Source organism: Mytilus trossulus, unplaced genomic scaffold (assembly GCF_036588685.1).
Source record: "Mytilus trossulus isolate FHL-02 unplaced genomic scaffold, PNRI_Mtr1.1.1.hap1 h1tg000103l__unscaffolded, whole genome shotgun sequence".
Lineage (NCBI taxonomy): Eukaryota > Metazoa > Mollusca > Bivalvia > Mytilida > Mytilidae > Mytilus > Mytilus trossulus.
This window is the reverse complement of record NW_026963296.1, coordinates 1,243,081-1,262,288: the sequence shown is the minus strand read 5'-3', so window position 1 is coordinate 1,262,288 and position 19,208 is coordinate 1,243,081. Positions and strand designations below refer to the sequence as shown.

At 30.2% G+C, this 19,208-nt stretch overlaps 2 protein-coding genes across 2 annotated transcripts in view; one reads left to right on the top strand and one right to left on the bottom strand.

Annotated features, from left to right (window-relative positions):
* The window catches only part of LOC134699964 (NPC intracellular cholesterol transporter 1-like), a 44,809-nt gene extending 28,767 nt beyond the window's left edge, over positions 1–16,042 (top strand). The window contains exons 17-22 of the mRNA XM_063561368.1: positions 10,076–10,134; positions 11,125–11,266; positions 12,028–12,259; positions 12,841–12,954; positions 13,711–13,873; positions 14,747–16,042. Coding sequence (XP_063417438.1) covers positions 10,076–10,134; positions 11,125–11,266; positions 12,028–12,259; positions 12,841–12,954; positions 13,711–13,873; positions 14,747–14,907 — 871 coding nt within the window. The 3' untranslated portion in view covers positions 14,908–16,042. The remainder of the gene's footprint in view (positions 1–10,075; positions 10,135–11,124; positions 11,267–12,027; positions 12,260–12,840; positions 12,955–13,710; positions 13,874–14,746) is intronic.
* LOC134699965 (adenosine receptor A1-like) lies at positions 1,465–4,976 on the bottom strand. Its single transcript, XM_063561369.1, has 2 exons — positions 4,730–4,976; positions 1,465–3,082 (listed from the first exon to the last, which is right to left on the bottom strand). The coding sequence occupies exon 2, from the start codon at positions 2,968–2,970 to the stop codon at positions 1,774–1,776; it is 1,197 nt and encodes a 398-aa protein (XP_063417439.1). The 5' UTR covers positions 2,971–3,082; positions 4,730–4,976; the 3' UTR covers positions 1,465–1,773.
* Positions 16,043–19,208: the final 3,166 nt, after the last annotated feature.

Genomic DNA, 19,208 nt, shown 5'->3' with positions numbered 1-19,208 from the left:
CCAGATCCAGTATTTTGATTGGTTGATTTCTGAGTCTGAGTACAAAATGGTATAACCTCAAGTGTTTGACTGGGTTATTCAAGGTGGAGGTATTGGATATTTTTAACTTTTGTTCAAAATACTTGACAAAGTTTCATAATTTTTTGTTGGATACCAATTTTCATGGATTCCTTGGGTATTGATTGTTCAACAGATAACAAATGTTCTATTACCTTGTATGCAGACTTCGACAAAACCATGCATTTAAATATCCATGATCATGTAAGTTTTCCTTAATCCAAATAAATTGGTACCTATGAAAAGAAATGAATCCACAGTATTATATTTTAGATTGTTGAATCAATTTATGGAATATTTCTATACAGTAACCATATCCTGTGCCTCTGGATGAACCCCTTTTTTTATCATATATAGTAGCCATGGTATTGTGCTAATAATTTGTTAGGAAGAGGAATGAAAGGGAAACATTGTTGTTCTTGAAAATCAAAATGCAAATACTTCTAATATTTATTGCCAATAAAAGACACACAACAACTTATACATATTTTTCATGGTAATAATCCAAATTTAATAAAACTATATTGAATCTATAACATGAAAAAAAATTATTATAAATAATGATAACAACATTAACAAGGAATACTGAGTCAATATTGGTGGACCAACTTGGTATATATATATTTGAAACAATAATAAATTGTAATATACAGCATAAGGATTGTTCTGTTATAATCTTACAGCAATTAATGATTCAGATGTCAAAAAATGAAACAAAAATTTACACTATATTTAAAAATATCATTAAAAGTTTAACAATATGCAACATAAGGATTGTTCTGTTATAATCGTACAGCAATTAACGATTCAGATGTTAAAAAAATAAGAACAATTTACACTATATTTAAAAATATAAAAATTTAACAATATACAACATAAGGATTATTCTGTTATAATTTAACAGCAATCATTAATTATTCACAGATGTAAAAAAAATATTAACAATCTACAACATATTTAAAAACATCATTAAAAGATCTATGATAACAGAAAGCACTTCTTACAGTTTTTTTCCACTTCAAGTTAATAAACTTAATTGTTCTTTAGAACTGGATAAGATGTCAATCAATTTCATATGCTTTTTCCCGAGAATAAATGACCAAGGTTCTTATACATATATCGTAAATTTATATAATTGATCACTTTAAGGTATAGAATAAGCAAGATTTACTAACTTGAATGGATGTTCTTACTATAAATAAAAACATATATTTTCATTTTCATTTCCATTCTCAATTTTATACTTAACACTCAAGTGACATTACAATACATATGTGTCTTTTGTCTATTATTCTCACATATTTCTTTTTAATCTTCATTTAAAGTAAAACAATAGTATACCATGTTCATGTGTTATATAAGCAAGACCTCAAACTTGTATGAAATCTTTTACTATTAGTAAAACATACTTTACACTCAAGTGACATTACAATATTGATATTTCTTTTGTGTGTTATTCTCAATATTTCATTTTAATCTTCATTTACATTGAAACCAGAGTCTACTGTGTTATTTTGTCATATAAGCAAGACTTCTAACTATGAATAAAAACATACTTCACACATTTTCACACTCAAAGTGACATTACAATACATATATGTGTCTTTTGTGACGTGTTATTCTCACACATTTCATTTTAATCTTCATTAAAAGTAAAACCAGAGTCAACTGTGTTATTGTGTTGTATTTGTAAATCGATAGTGGACACATGAACATTTAATCTTCATTAAAAGTAAAACCAGAGTCTACTGTGTTATTGTGTTGTATTTGTAAATCGATAGTGGACACATGCACATTTTGTTCTGTACGTCTGTTTTCATCTTCACTACTGTTAGAACTGCTTGACCAATCAGGTTTCGGTATTTTTGAACATATGTAATTTTTTATCAGGTCCTGAAAAGCACACTTGAAATCTTTTCTTAACCAACAGTACATGAACGGGTTAATAGCAGAATTGCTCATGGCTAGGCTCAGTGCAAAGTTTTTAATAATGTTGAACAGATTTTTAGCAATTTTCACATATTTCAATGGTCCAGCTAACATGAACGGCACCCAAAATATGAAAAAGAAAAATAGAATAATGACCATTGCTTTTGCCGATTTCGTGTCTTTTGAAAATTGACGATTGAGTTGTGTCCCTTTCCTTTCCACCATCTTTTTGTTGTGTTCTCGAGCCACTTTGTAAATATGGCAATATAAGTATAACGAAATCAGTAAACCTACTAGTATGGTTGTAGGTGCTGTGAACAGTGAATAAGCTTGGGGTAGAACGACAAAAAAGTCACACACGGTGCCGTTATATTTATCATAATTGTTCCAGCCAAAGCTTGGCAGAGAGCCAATAATACCATGGTATATCCAAACACATATTATAATTTTTTTGGCTCTCTGTTTAGTCATTAGTATTTGGTATTTCAATGGGTGTAAAATTGCGATGTAGCGATCGACTGCTATAACTACCAGGTTAATCAGCGATGAACTCATGGAAAGTATGACAGAGGAATATTTAAAGAGACATAAGTATTTCCACTTGTTCATGACTGGGTAAAGATAAAATAGAGCATACATTGGAAGGGTCAGTAGTCCAAGTAAGAAGTCTGACAGCGCAAGACTTCCAATGAACATGTTCGTAGTGGTCCGTAATCGGCGGAATTTAAAAAGGGAGATAATAACTAAAGCATTGCCACCAACAACCAGGGGCGTTATCACAAGGGAGATAACTCCAAAGATAACATCCAATTTCTTATTAAGATCCTCATAGTCGTCATCGAGTGTTGTTGTATTGTCCACAAGAAATGATTTGGATGTAGAAATGTCAGTCATATTTGATGTGAAAAAGAGGTTTGATATGGTTATATTAATGTCTGTCTCACCAAATGTCTGAGCATGGCTATTCTTCTCTTGTCTTTCCATCCTATATTGTTTCACTTGGAATTGTAAGACAAATATGTAGGTGTACTTAGGATAGATACAAGTCTAAAGATGTTTGATGTGCACTATTGTCCTCTGCAAATTAACTGCTCACCTGAAACCAAAATATTACTTTATTATTTTGAAATGAATTTCAGCAAACATGTTTAATGCACGTCTGGCGTATATACTAAATTAAGTCCTGGTATCTATGATGAGTTTATTTGAAAAGGAAAGGATACTGATTAATGTTACACTTATTGTTTTAAGGGGATTTGTAAAAGAATATTCAAATGTAACAATGAGTAAAACCAATACATTCACAATCTGTCCTAATAAATGTGTGAGATGAAATATTGGCAACCTAAAGATGTCGTTTGAATGTTTTCCCTTAAATTGAAGTAGAAGTAATATATAGAATTTAAGTGAGCATAAAAATGTTTTTTGATTTTTCTTATAAAATGTTAGAGGTGAAATAAAGTATGAAAATTAGATTAGAAACAACAAGAATTTCAAATTATTTTATTGAAACTTTATCATGTTAATTACTGATGCAGTTTTAGAAATATAGAAACATTTATATAAAAAAAAACACTTAAATGACTAAAATGCAAAAATGTGTAAATCTAAAAAGGTAACACAGTACAAATAGTAAAGTTCAAAACATGAGTAGTGAGCATTGCCTTTAGGGTCTGAATAGCAAATTGCAATTCTGTATTCTTATTTTTTAGACCATTTGAGTTTATTCTTTATTTGTTTTGTTTTTTGTCCATTATTAATTCATAGTTAAACAACAGTTTTTGTAACTAAAAAATGTATTTAGTTAGTAGGCAAATAAAATAAAATAATATAAGATGTTCAATATATATTGATAGATTAATAAAATAAAGCTTAACATATATATATTGACAAAGTAAATGAATAAATAAACAATGCTTAAGTAATTAAAATTGAGGATGGAAATGGGAAAGCTAAAGACAACACCCCGACCAAAGAGCAGATAACAGCCAAAGGCCATTAATTGGTCTTCAACTCGCGGATAAATCATAATAATAGATTAACAAAGTAGTTAAAAGATTAACAAAGTTAGTTTAAAGATTAACAAAGTAGTTAAAAGATTAACAAAGTAGTTAAAAGATTAACAAAGTAGTTAAAAAGATTTACAAAGTAGTAAAGAGATTAACAATGAAGTTAAAAGATTGACATAGAGTGCATTTCTTTCTAACCAAAATTTTGTAAATGCTGTGTGGCGTTTGTTGTTTTTCTAAACACTACCTTTGTAGAAACATATACATGTTTAATCAGTGTTTACTGACCCTGTTTGAACTTTCAATAATGCTTTCACATGTTGTTGGTAAACATACTTTTCACAAACGTAGAAACACATACTTCATTAAATCAGGTTGAAGTCAGATACAAATGTAGGGTTTGTACTAACAAACGACAAACTGTAGACGCATTTCTAACAAGTGCATAGTTTGACAAAGTTTATGTAAACTTTGCAAAAGTATGTTAGAAACAAATGATCGAAACATGTGCACACTTAGCCATTATGCATCGTTTTGTGTTAGAAGGAAATGTACTCATAGAAGTAAAGAGATTTACAAATTAGTTTAAAAGATTGACAAATTAAGTGTTCAAAAAAACATTAATAAAACATCAGTTTAATAGACTGACAGAGAAATTATCTAATTTAAAAATGGAAAGAGTTAAAAAAAAAAAAAAAAGTAGAAGGATAAATAATGTTAAAAATCATACTCACTATGTGAAGAGAAATTTTATCTGTTTAGTCCTCAATGTGCAAGTTATGAAATTTATAAACATTTTATTCTCAGTATAAGATACTAATCAATCATCAAATATGTGCAAAGTTATCTAAATTGTTGAACTTCCAATAAATTTCATCAATATATTGAAACAACACACTGCACAATAATGTTTACAAATTAGAAGTTGAAATGACACTATGTTCAATAAACAACGTTATTTAATTTGTCACGGTAATCCATACTGACAATTTATAGGAGAGTGGTAATTGTTGAGGCAGATTCATATGTAAATAAGTTCAATAGTGCATATTGTGCAGCAGGATTTATAATGCACTTATTACTACAGCCTGCAGATTCTTGTTATTGACAGTTTTAATAGTTTACTATTGAAAGGTCTGTTGAAATACATTGCAGCTTGGAGATTTGTAGTTATCAATAGCTACAATAGTTTACTACTGAGAGGCATGTTGAAAAATGGAATTGGTCTGCACTTATATTACTCTTTTTTTAGATTCTGACAATATTTTATTTTTTTATTGATAAATGCTTACCATATTGACTAACTTTTAGGAAAAGGGTATATTTTCTTTTTAAGATCCTAACGGTATAATTATTTGAAAAACTTGCAGCTTGGAGATTTGTAGTTATCAATAGCTTACTACTGAGAGGCATGTTGAAAAATGGAATTGGTCTGCACTTATATACTACTCTTTTGTTAGATTCTGACAATAGATACATTTTGTTCTTGATAAATGGTTTACATACTGACTAACTTTTTGGCAAGTGTTAAATATTCATTTTATAATCCTGACATAATTAGCTATTTGTCAAATTGTTAGCTTTTGAAATCAGAATTTATTGATCAGAAGTAAGGCCAAAACAGTTTGATTGGTCTAGAGTACAAAAACAAAAAAAACAAAAAATCTTTAGGAGTAAACCCTTACCTAACTTTTGTCTGGTCTGATTTGGTTTGATCAATGAAAGGTTTAGGACTATTTGAAGTTTGAAGTTTAAAGAAAAAGGTCCTCCTAGTCAACAGTTCTGTATATAGCCAGCCCAAGTGTAAAAAACGGGAGGTCCAAGTTTTTTTTTTTAATTTTACTATGAAAAGTCCCCTATTAAAAAAGACAGGTCCCTGACCTTGGACCCTATTAATTTAACTTGCGGACTTTCTCGCTGTGTTCAGGATCCATTGACGGCATGCAGCTGTATTTTGTATTTGACACAAATTTTTGGAATTTTGGATCCTCAATGCTCTTCAACTTTGTAATTGTTTGGCTTTATAAATATTTTGATATGAGCGTCACTGATGAGTCTTATGTAGACGAAACATGGTCTGGCGTACTAAATTATAATCCTGGTACTTTTGACAACTATTCTGCTCTTTGGTCGGGTTGTTGTCTCTGACACAATTTTCTCATTTCCATTCTGCATTTTATTCCTGTAAAAAATCCCTAACTTCAGCTGAAAATGTTTTTGATGAAAAGAATTTCTACCCCTTTAAATTACCTTTTAATTTTGTATCAAACAAACTATTTACTTAACTGCATCATGTTTATTAGTGATGACAGATTGTTTACAGCTTTGTACTTTTAAACCAAAATCTGTGTAATTGATCTTTTGGTATTTACTAAATATTTAGAAAGTTCTAATTACCTACATACATGACATATCTACATGTAAACGCTTTTTTTAAAGAAAAAATGTGTAATATTATAAATGGAATATACCGCAGCCTTGGTTCCATAATGACATTGACCCACAAAAAGTTAATTTATAAATATTTTAATGTTTTTAATTTAGACTTGTTTATTTATATATATATATATATAAATAAACAAGTCTAAATTAAAAACAAGGTTCAAATCTATGATTGAGTTGGACATGTTGGATAAAACCGTGTATATATATAGATGCATAAATGCTTCATGTAAGGGTTTTTAGTGACATTCCCTGTGAAAAAAATGTATGCGTGTACAGTGTACTTATGGAAGTTATCGGAATATGTATTAATGAGTCTTTAGATTGATGAATAATTAATGAAAATTTATTGAAAGGGTCAGAACTTCTAAATTAGTTCAAATATAGTACTTTTGGGAAGAAATCTAATTTCTAGTTCTTATGTGAGGGTTTTCTTTCACTTTGTAAACTAATCATGCTCCAATTAAACATGAGATACATCCGGGCTGGGTGATTTCTCTATTATAATTGCAATGTCAGTTCTGCATGTATTCTGAATGACGAAGAAGATTAAAATGGACACTCTATTGATTTTGCTCATAGGAAATTGAATAAACTCATTTTAAAGTAATAAGTCTACATGTATCTGTACACTTTTTAATAGTTTACACTCCATCTGTCTGATGATTTTGTGCAGAGTTATGGTCCTTGGACAGAAAAAATCTGTTACCCATTGATTCTTCCATCCATGAAGACCCTCGAATCACCTTTCATCTTACAAGATCATGTTTCAAAGTTGTAATATCCGAGGGTATGGTAAACGGAGGGTCTTAAAATTATGAATTCTGATTTTTTTTGCAATTTCCACTATTATATATTATTTTGCAGATTATTCTCTTTTTTTTTTATTTTTGCCAATTTTTTCATTGTTTTTTCCCTTTTATTTTGTATGTTTTGCCTATTTAATACTTCAAGTTCAGAAATTATTGCAAGGTTTTAATAATGAGACTAGGTGAGAGCTTGTATTCTGATAACTGAAACATAGATTGCAGATTTTTTGGAAATCGCAAAAATCACAATTTAACAAACTTGCATTTATGTCTATATTTGAAAAATTGCATTTATAAATGCTCGCAATAATTTTAGAATATACGATACTACATCATGCAGACCCTCAAATCTCCTTTCATCTTCCAAGATCATGTGACAAAGTTGTGATACAGCATCTGTTGTGATAATATTACAAATGATTTATTCAAAATCAAACCTTTTATAGTTTTGACAAACAGAAGAAATATTGCAAGCTTTCTCAATGCTATAATATGATACAAAGCTTTTGTAAATATAAAACCACATTTATTATTGTTCTTTTTGATTCAAGGTTATTTAATTAAAAGACAGTTCAACATTTATGAAATCAATGCTTATTTAATTTCAAGTAAGATTCTTTAAATTTTAAAAGTTGTAATTATTTTAGTACTGAATACATTGGTTTTTTTTCTTTCAGTAACTGTAGTTTATAATTATTTCCTGGGTTTCACTATTTTTAGTGGATTTTTGGGGAATGACAAACCAAGAATTGAAATGTTTAATGAAGTGTAAATTTCTTTTGTATATGACAGTTATTATTCATTTGTTTGATGTGTTGGGGCTTTTGTTTTTGTCATTTGATTAGGGAATTACTGTTTTGAATTTTCCTCAGAGTTCAGTATTTTTGTGATTTTACTTTTATGCCAACCTTGACAAAAGCTCACAACTAAATAAGGATATTTGTGATACATGTCAATGAGGAAACAACCAAACAATATAATTAAAAAAAACAAAGTTTATTCAAAGGTCAACAGGTTAGGAATACTGTGGATTTCTTTATTTTTGTGGATATTTGACCTTCTTGAATCCTTTTGTTTTCCACTGGGTTTTCACGACCAACTTAGAGGGGCATTGTGTTTTTATACCCCACCTACGATAGTAGAGGGGCATTGTGTTTTACGATAGAAGAGGGGCATTATGTTTTCTGGTCTGTGCGTCTGTTCATTTGACCTTCTGTTCGTTCGTCCGTCTGTCCCGCTGCAGGTTGGTCAAGGTAGTTTTTGATGAAGCTAAAGTCCAATCAACTTGAAACTTAGTACACATGTTCCATATGATATGATCTTTCTAATTTTAATGCCTAATTATATTTTTTACCCATTTCACGTTCCATTGAACATGGAAAATGATACTGGAGTGGGGCATCTGTGTACTTTAGACACATTCTTGGTTTTGGTATGTGCATCCTTTAGTTTGTCTGTCCCGTTTTAGGTTAAAGTTTTTGGTCAAGGTAATTTTGGATGATATTCAAATTCAATCAACTTAAAACTTAGTACACATGTTCCTTATGCTATGATCTTTCTAATTTTAATGCCAAATTAGAGTTTTGACACCTATATCATGGTTCACTGAACATAGAAAATGAAAGTGTGTACTATGGACAATTTAGAATGGATTTCAGCTGAACACAGATTTCCATTTAAAAAAAAATATGACTTTTTAGTGCTTGACCTATTTTACAGACACCTTATTTGTTGAAGACAATGTTGACCTCTAAACCTATTGATTATTTCAGTTGTTAGTTTGCTGTCTTCTTTGTCTTCTTTTTTATTGCAGTATATCCTTCTTCATTCCTAATGTGCATGTTTATTTAAGACATTTAGTTGCTGATGTACTAAACATTGAGGGGGGTAAAACTCTATAAATTGCTTCCATTACTGACAAGGCTTTTGGCATCAATTCGTTAGGAGTAGAAGGCTTCTGTTTGTTTTCTACAGGAAACTTTCAAATCGAGCACGATTAATCATTGGCTTTGTTCATGTTAAAGAACGAAAGAAGATAATGAAAATATAGAAAAAAACTTTTATGATTTCAGATTGCAACTAGAAAAATATTTTGTTGGAGGAAATTATTGAAATCTGAATACAATAACAGGAAATTTGTTCTATAATAATCATCAGTCTGATGTTGATTACAGATCAGTTGTATTGGATAAGACTGAGTTTTTATAAAAATTGTTTTAACGTTATTTGTGTTTTCACTGTTTTCTAATTGAACACCGATTCCATTTGGTGCAGGTCAAAGTTCAGATTTTTTTTAAGGGTAATGTTTAAAAACCTTGCATGAATTTTAATACCTGAACTTTTATATGTAGATATAAAAGGTCACTTCATTTTAAGATTTTAACCTCTCATTTACTGTCACAGTAATTTTCTGAGACTATTCCTTAAATTGCAATAACTAATCTTGTAATTTTGTCACTTGACTGCAAGTTTTGTTAATCTAAAATCAACTTTACATATATCCATATAGGTAAATCGATTTTTCCCAAATTAAGTTAAGAAGGAGGGGGGGGGGAGGGGGTCAGCGAAAAAACTTTGTGAATTAAGTTTTTTATCCTACATTGAACTTTTGATGCCGTCCCTTACACAATTTGAAAAACAATGTTTTGCAAAACACAATATAGACATTATATATATGTACCAATGGGCAAGAAAAAAAAACTGCTTTGTGAAACAACAACTTTTTTTTTTAAAAGTGTCTTCTGTTATTTAAATCAACTTTGATTTCCAATTTATATATCTGACACCTATTTCTAAGTACTAACTAATTTTTATATTTTTCTTTTTCAGAGGTCATGCTGCCTATGGAAGTGGAGTTAATATTATTCACAACAAAACACAAGTAGGAGGTATGTTACAACATGTAAATTCATTGTCTATCTTTATTGTTATGTCCCAGTCATGGCTTTGTCTGTCTGTATGTCCCAGTTGTGGCTTTGCCTGTCTGTATTTCCCAAAATTAGTTTTTGTTCTTTAGTTTATTTACTTCAACACAATTTTATGAAACTTTCTATACAATACTTATTTATTAGCATGAAACACAAATCAAGTTTGAATTTTGGTGGTGTCACTTTTACAGTTCTCTAGTTATGACCCTTAATAATGTGTGGGCATCATCTGTGTCCAAAGCTTTGGACACAGATGATGCCCACACTTACCGTATAGCGGGTTATTTTTGTGATGTCTAATTTTTTGCTTACTTTCTCGGATAGAAAAAAAATCGCCAAAATATATTTTGCCAATTTAACAGTGTTCATGCAAGAGTACTGATTAAAGTTTTAAATCTGTCAAAATAATAAACGCCAAAATATTTCGTATACCTTATTCAATGTAAATCGCGAAATTTTACACCCACGAAAATAACCTGCTATACAGTATTCTCCTTTTGTATTATTACATTTGCTTATTATCTTAAAAGCTACAATAGATAGGTGAACACTTTGATAAGCACAATTGATCACCAAAACAAAATCTACAAACAAGTCAACATGGCTGAAATTTCTAGTTGACTCCATATCATTCTTAACCTTAGATGATTATTTTACCAACTTTTTTGTGTAAGTCTATGACATTGTAATTTGAATATAATTATAACAAACATTATCAGCAAAACAAAAGCTACAAATAGTGGAAAGAGGATAGAAATAAACTGTAAACAGGCATATGGCAATACTCACAGAACGCCTGTTTTTGTAGGAAACACCAGATACTCAAATTATCCATGTATAAAAACAATTATATTTAGAGACTTTAAATGTTGTTAAATTTGAAGGAGACTAGACCTAAAAGCTCATAAATTATTACAGTAACTGGTATGAACTTTTGTTTCTATATTTTAGCGACCTATTTTATGACCTACCACACAATACTGAGGACAAATGAGGATTTTATTGGAGCTTTACGTGAAGCTAGGAAGATTGGAGAAAACATAACAAAAACCATCACTACTAAAACCTCTAATGCAACTGTATTCCCTTACAGGTTAGTTATTAATTATTATAATGTGGTGGCCAAGTGGTCTAAGTAGTTACTACTGTGATCACTAGCCAGTAAACACTAAGGTTGTGAGTTGAACCCGCTCGTGTGGATGCACTAGAATCCAATTTTAATTGACTAGGATTGTCAGTTTTCCTATCGAAGGTCAGTGGTTTTTTCTGGGCACTCCAGCTTCCTCCGCCAATAAAAACTGACCGCCACGAAATAGCCTTAATGTATTGCTTAAAAGTTGTGTTAAAACACAAAACTAAAAAAAATCTTCTTATTTTATGAGCAGTACCTAGCATTTGTTCATGACCCTTGTGTTATGATTGTGCAATATTTCATCTGTAAACTATGAGTAGTACCTGACAGTAGTACATGACACTTATATTATTATTGTTCATTATTTTCTGTGAACAAGTAGAACTTATATACACATGTATATACATGTATAATTAAAAGTCATACATCATGAAACTAATGTTATGATTTTTCAGTATTTTCATCTAACACTAGGAGTAGTATTTACCTATTGTACATGACATTTGTGTTATTCTTTTTCAGTATTTTCCATCTAATACTATAAGCAGTACCTAACCATTGCACACAAAAACTTATGTTTTTATTTTTCAGTATTTTCTAGATATATTATGAGCAGTATCTTACCATTGTACATAACACTAACGTTATCATTTTCCAGTATTTTCTATGTATACCAGAAATATCACCTAATCATTGTACATGAAATTTATTTTATTTTTCAGTATTTTCTATGTATACTACGAGCAGTACCTGACAGTTGTACATGACACCATATTTAACATAGCTCTTTGTATGGTAGCCATCTTTATTGTCACCTTTATCCTGATTGGATTCGACTTTTTCTCCGCCGTGCTGGTTGTTCTCGTGGTATCCATGATTGTAATTGATATATGTGGCATGATGTACTTCTGGGATATCACACTTAATGCTGTTTCATTGGTCAATCTAGTGATGGTAAGTTGTCATTGTTTATGAATATGGGTCCAGAAAGGGGTTTTAATACAGAATAGAGAAAAATGGAGGGAAAAAGGGCCAAAAATTTATTGATTGTTGGTTAATTCATGTGCATTGTCAAATATTTCATGCATGTTAAGGACTGTAAAAACAAAAGAATTGAGAATAATACTGTGCTTAAAAATACAAACTAGAGAACATTGCCGTGACAACATATTAAGAATAGAGAAAAATTACCATAAGAATTAAAGGATATAGAAGTGTATCTATCCCATCCATGTTTGATTGTAAAAAATAGATATGTCACTTAAACATTATCATTTATAACTGTCTAATGATAATTTGTTGAATAATTGAGTATTCCTATAAATGGTTCATTTATTTAACTGTTCTTTAATAACTATACTTTAGTTTTAAATATTGTGAAAAGATATTCTTCCCTTGAGTTTATATTAAGATTGTATTTGCTTATCTTTTAGGTTGTTGCTATATATATCATATAACCATAATGTACCTGTAATACTATGAAAAGTTATTCTACCATAGGAATTATGTTATATCTTTATTAACTAATCTTTTAGGCTGTTGGTATAGCTGTTGAATTTTGTGCTCATATAGTCCGAGCTTTTGCTGTGAGTTTACAACCAACCAAACTAATGAGAGCAGAGGAAGCTCTAGCACATATGGGAAGCTCTGTGAGTATACAGAGGGAATATAAACCCTAAACTCCTAGAAAAAAAATGTAATCGCAATTTCCCATCGATATGCACAACTACATAGTATGTCCTTATTATCTGGAAAGGTTTCTTGAAATTCTGTTGTGTGGTTTGAGAGGAGTTGTGATGACAAACTGTTGCAGTAGTACATTAAAGTAAATAAGTTCAAAGGGGCGTAACTCCTAGAAAAAAAATTGAATCGCAATTTCCCGTCGATATGCACAACTTTATAGAGGTAGTCACTGCAGGGTCATCATGTCCATTATAATGACAAGATGATCTCCAAGAACGGCTGATTAATAAATTATTTTACTATTTCCATTAATATTTACGATTTAATTTCTTGTGTTTTGTTTTTCCCCGATTTTAATTATCCGTGCAACGATTTTGCAATTTTTATTTCACTTGTTACAGTGTTCAGGACCCCCTTTTTCCACCCTCACATAATATACCCTGTATGCAACCTCATAAACAAATAATATTAAAGAAGAAAAGATTATATATTTATGTCTACTAGAATTCAATGGTCAATGATGAGTTATTACCCCTAAAAAATTACAATTGATTATATGTAAACTGAAAATTTAACCTTTGAGGTTAAAGTAAAACAAAAATGTATAGTTATGTGTTCTTTTATGGGATGTCAAATTTTAAATAACCTTAGTATTTAAAAGAATAAAAGGGTCTTCCTAAACTTTTGTGATTTTTGCATTGACATTTGATTTCTCTTTTCAGGTACTTAGTGGTATAACATTAACAAAGTTAGGAGGAATTATAGTATTAGCTTTTTCTAAGTCCCAGCTTTTCCAAGTATTTTACTTCAGAATGTACCTTGGAATGGTGTTGTATGGTGCTACACATGGTCTTATATTCTTGCCAGTGTTACTCAGTTATATAGGTAATTTATGTAATAAAACTTCAGAAATGTTGTATATATTAAGGAGATATTACTGTATTGTATTTTCAGCTCTGAAGGCATCAATTGGTGATTTTATAGTCACTACTTATGTTTACTGGTAAGACAGTTATGGGGGCAGTAAACAGGTACTTGTGACCATCAAATTACTCATTGATACTGTCTGAGTTTAAAAAAAGCCAGTATGTTTTCATAGCATCAATTAAGATTTGATACCCTTTAAGTTGGTGATGTAATCCAATCAAAATGAATGTTACAAAAAATGTTGCATTAGAATTTTATTTCTTAGTTTGATAACTTTTATTACACAACATGTTGGTTAAAATTGATTGGAGAAATTTGCTGACACATGAAAGTAAGAAGGTGTGGTATGATAGCTAATGAGACCAACCTTCTACCAGATACCAAATGATGTAGAAATAAGCAATTATTTTTATGACCTTTGAAAATTAGCATAGCATGCTTAAAGAGACTGTAAATGACAAATGTAAAACAATTCAATCACAAAAATTGCCTGATATATGTACAACAAAAATGATAAACAAATATTATGCATTAACAAAAGACTTACCACTGAAATATAGGTTCTTGACTAGACACAGGCACATACAGATGTTACTGGAATCAAACCTATTAATTTGGAGTATTGTTCTTGGCCTTTTTTTTTTATCATAGAGAATAAATTGTTAGCCAAATGCAATATGTTTGTTGGTACTTGTATTAACTTGTATATAGATTGGACAGCCATACAAGGGTTTAAGAACTCATGTTTTGTCATGATTTAACAATTTCAGAAAAAAGAAATGAACTTATATAAAACATATCTTAATTATCACATCTTTGTTTTATTTTAAGGTCCACCAATAAATAAAGCCAAACTTTATGATGCTCAACAAAGGAGAAAACATTTGTCAGCAGACTCGGACAATGATGACATTAATTCTTCTCGACAGAATCTTGTGAGTGATGGTGGTGCTCCGCCAGACTATAACACCTTAGCTGATCCAGCAATTTGATAGAGTTATCTTTCCTTCATATTACAGAGTTATCTGCTCTTCATTTGTTTAGGAGTGGAATATTCTAATGAGCAATTGATCCATGAGATTATATACAATTGATCCATCAGGTTATTATCAATTGATCCACCAGAGATTATAAACTTTTTTTGTCATGACAGAATTATGTATGAAATTATTGATTACAAATCATGTAATTTGTTAATTATAAGGGAGGTAATTTAGTGTACTTTAAGGTTTTCCATATTGTTAAGGGTTAACAAATATTACAAGGTTTGCACTCTGTCTCAACACAATTGTTTTCCTTTAGCTCTCAGTGAAATTAATTATGATGCAGAGTAACTGCTGTGTAATTAAATAGTCATAGTATATATATATGTACTTTTCACCTAATGATGTCAGAGTCAAAATTCAGGAATGTCAAATTTAATTACAAATACTGAAAATTTTATGATCAAAACCAACAATATATAGATTGAATATGATGTTATCATGAATGCGAACAAATTCATAATCCTCATAATTATATTTTTATTATCATTGTTTACACTTCTTTATATATGTATAGTGTTTCTGTGCCTTTATAACAAATCTAATTCATGATCACCCTGTATAAACGATTCACTCCACACAATTATAATTACCCTTCATTGTTGTAGTATACTCATGTTTTGAAAGTTGATTGCTTTTATATATTACAGCAACAGAACAATTATGATACTGTGGATTCATTAATATTCGTTAAATACCAATTTTCGTGGATTTCGTTGGTACAAGAGAACCACGAATTCAAATGTTCAACGAATGACAAATTTTCTAAAGGAATGAGTGTAGACTTTGCCAAAACCATGAAATCAAATATCCACGAATATGTAAATTTTCCTCAAACCACGAAAATTGGTATCCATGAAAATAAATGAATCCACAGTAGCTTTATTCATACTGATTCCCAAAAAATTATAGTTTGTTTATACTTGTGCCTGTAATATGGGAGATAATTTGCTACCTCCAGTTAAGATATATCACATCAGGTCTTTAATGATAGGTTTATGAATGCCCAGTTTAAGAATATATTGATTCTAGGTACTTTTTCTTGAAATGAGTGCACAAATGACTACTGCTGGTTCACTCAGTCACTTCTTTTTTTTTTAAATATTGCAATACCCTCTACTCTTGTGAAAAATCCACACCAATGAAACAAGTGCATTTACAGTGTCAGTAATACACATGTTATTTGAGATAGAATATTTATTGATAATTGTTATAATTATGTTTGTACCATGTACAAGTGCTACATATACATGTGTTTGTAATTGTGTTTTTACAAGGTTTGAAAGTGCTGATAACAGAAATCTTTTGTGATAATTTGTAAATTAAAATGAATAATCAATTTTTCTTGTATATTCTTTAGCTGAGTATATTTAGAAGATAACTATATTGTGTTATAAGCCTGGCCTTCGTAAAACATAAATTTTACTGTAGCAAATTGAGTTTACCTAGCAAAGTGGAGCAGAGATATGGAAATAGATATTTGCGACTGACAAATCAGGGTTATGGAAGCTCAAGCTTAAAACACAATACAGTTATCTCCATTCTAATGCCACATATTAAAATAAATGTCATTTAATAAATATTTGGCTTAAAAATGGCATAAATGAAAAAAGTCCATGAACCTGTAGCATCATCTTTAGCATCTAAACAATGTAACTTCATATGTATACTCTGGATGTCAAACATGAATACTAAACATATTTCTTCTTTTAGTACGCTTCAGAATGGTTTCAGTATAAATAGAAAGAAGATTTTGAGGCTGAAAATGTGACTAACTTGGGTTTTTTTTTTTAGAAATTACATACCCCAAAACAATCAGAATTCAAAATGGTGGCTTTCTTAGTTACAGACTTGTGGAATGTTGAATTTATCACCTAAAAAAAAATTCATTTTCCAATGAAAGAGAGACAAAAGATACCAGAGAAACAGTCAAACTCACAAATCAAAAATAAACTGAAAACGCAATGGCTAAAAATGAAAAAGACAAACAGACAATCAATAGTACACATGACACAACATAGTTAGAAAATTAAAGAATAAACGACACGAACCCCACCAAAAACTAGGGGTGAACTCAGGTGCTCTGGAAGGGTCAGCAGATCCTGCTCCACTTGTGGAATGAAAACTATCATTACAAACTAATTGCATAAGATTTAGGTTTTGGGCAATTCTGAATGGACAGTTTATCATTTGTTTGTGGTGCCCTGGTGTATTGTCATTTTTTCATGGAAGGTGTCTGTTTTAATTCTCTGGTTGGCATGTTGTAATTAAGTATTATATTATTTATTAATGTATGTTTCTGTCCTGACTGTTCTTGTCTTTATTTGTACTGTATTCCTGTCACATAATGCTGTCATTTTAGTCATATTTTTAAAATTGCCATATAAATTAGTTAGCCATAAAACCATTTTTAAACCCACCACTTTTTCTTAAAATTTTCAAAACTGAGATGGTATGGATATATCTCCTTCAAACATTGGTAAAAACCACTTTCATTATTATCTGAGTGTCTTAACTACAAAAAAGACCAACAACATATCAGAAATTACAGTACAAAGATTTAATAAGATAAAATCAATCTTGTAACATAATTTTCACAGAGAATGGTGCATGGCGATTGTTGGTGTTTCTATCTACAAAATATTTCCATAGGTAATACATGCAGGTCGTAATGGTAATTTTAAATTGAATGAGAAAAAATAAATCTGGGTTACAAACTAAAACCAAGGAAACCACATCAACTATAAGAGGAGAAAAAAAGGAACAACAGAAACACTAGAGTGCAACAAATACAATCGCCATTTTACATAGAAAAGGACTATTTGATAACAACTTCCATATCCTTGACTTGGTACAGGTCATTTTAAGAAAAAATGGTGTGTTGAATCTGTTTTTTGGTAAGCAATTTGTACATCCACTAACAGCCATTATATATCTGATTGTCGATACTCGTATACTAGTATTTTGAAATGTTACAACAGTAATTGAACAAATAAATTTGTGTTTGTCTTCAATGAAAAAGAATGGTCAGTTCTGCTACAGCATACAATTGTGTAACATCAATCAATTGCATACAGCAAAACATAATCAGACCCAGTAATTAAAATGTTCCTAAGTTGACTGTGATTCTAGTAATACCTGAAAGAAGTAGCTACTTTAATAAGATATGCATGCTTGATAGAAATTTAATACTATTGACAATCGAAAATGCACTAATGAAAATACTCAGAAGTGAACTGTTTTGATGACAAGGAATAAAGGCATTTAAGCTGTGTTTGATAAATTACTATATGTTTACATAAAAGGTGTTGTAAGGATATCAACCATTTCAAAGACAGAGATGTCAAACATTACAATAAGATTCTTGCCATCAGCAATACATGATTCTTTAATAACAATTCTCAGAATTTCTCTTCAAAGATTTATTTAAGAAATCAAGTTCTAGTATATACCAGACTATTAATTGGATCTAACGCAAGTTCTCTAGAAACTGACTATTAATGTATCAATGATTCTGGATTTGTTTATTGGCATTACACTTCGTAGAGAAAGCACCTTTAAAGTAATTTGAAACAAGGATTTTGTTAATCTATTGTGATGTATTTTATGTATAGATTTCTGCATATATCATTAATTTCAAAAAGATTTGTATACTTCCTTGACATCCTGACATTATGCTAACATTAATCAATCAATCATGATAATAGTTTGAAACAGTTTCACCCAAGTCGTATTTGGCACGATTTTGGGTTCTCAGTGCTCCTCAACTTTATGGTGTTTATACTTGTTGGCTTTCTAACTATTTTGATCTGAGCGTCTCTGGTGAGTCTTATGTAGACAAAACGCGGATCTGACGTATCAAATCATTACCCTGATACCTTGGAAAACTATTGAAACCTTGTACTAATTTTATTGATCAGCACAGTTTGTAATGAATGGGTTTTGTTTACTTGTATTCAATGTCCAATATGCAACATCTTTTTAGAACATCCCGATTTCAAAATACTTCATTTTGTTCTTTTTCTCTTGATATTGGAGCATTTTTTTGTGAACTTTATCATTTAATATTTGAATTGCGTCAGATAGAAATCGACCTCATGCAGATAATTCGGCTTAAAAAAATATCTTCGGGAAGTTAGTAACTGTTTGAGTTGTTATGAAAACCTTACAAAATAGACCAACATTCATCTTTCATTTTGTATTTGAATGTTCCAAAATCAATAAAAGTCTTATAAATGTACAAATATATC

What these genes read in the sequence shown, in the direction of transcription:
- LOC134699965 (XM_063561369.1), bottom strand. Translation starts at nt 2,970, where the DNA reads ATGGAAAGACAAGAGAAGAATAGCCATGCTCAGACATTTGGTGAGACA.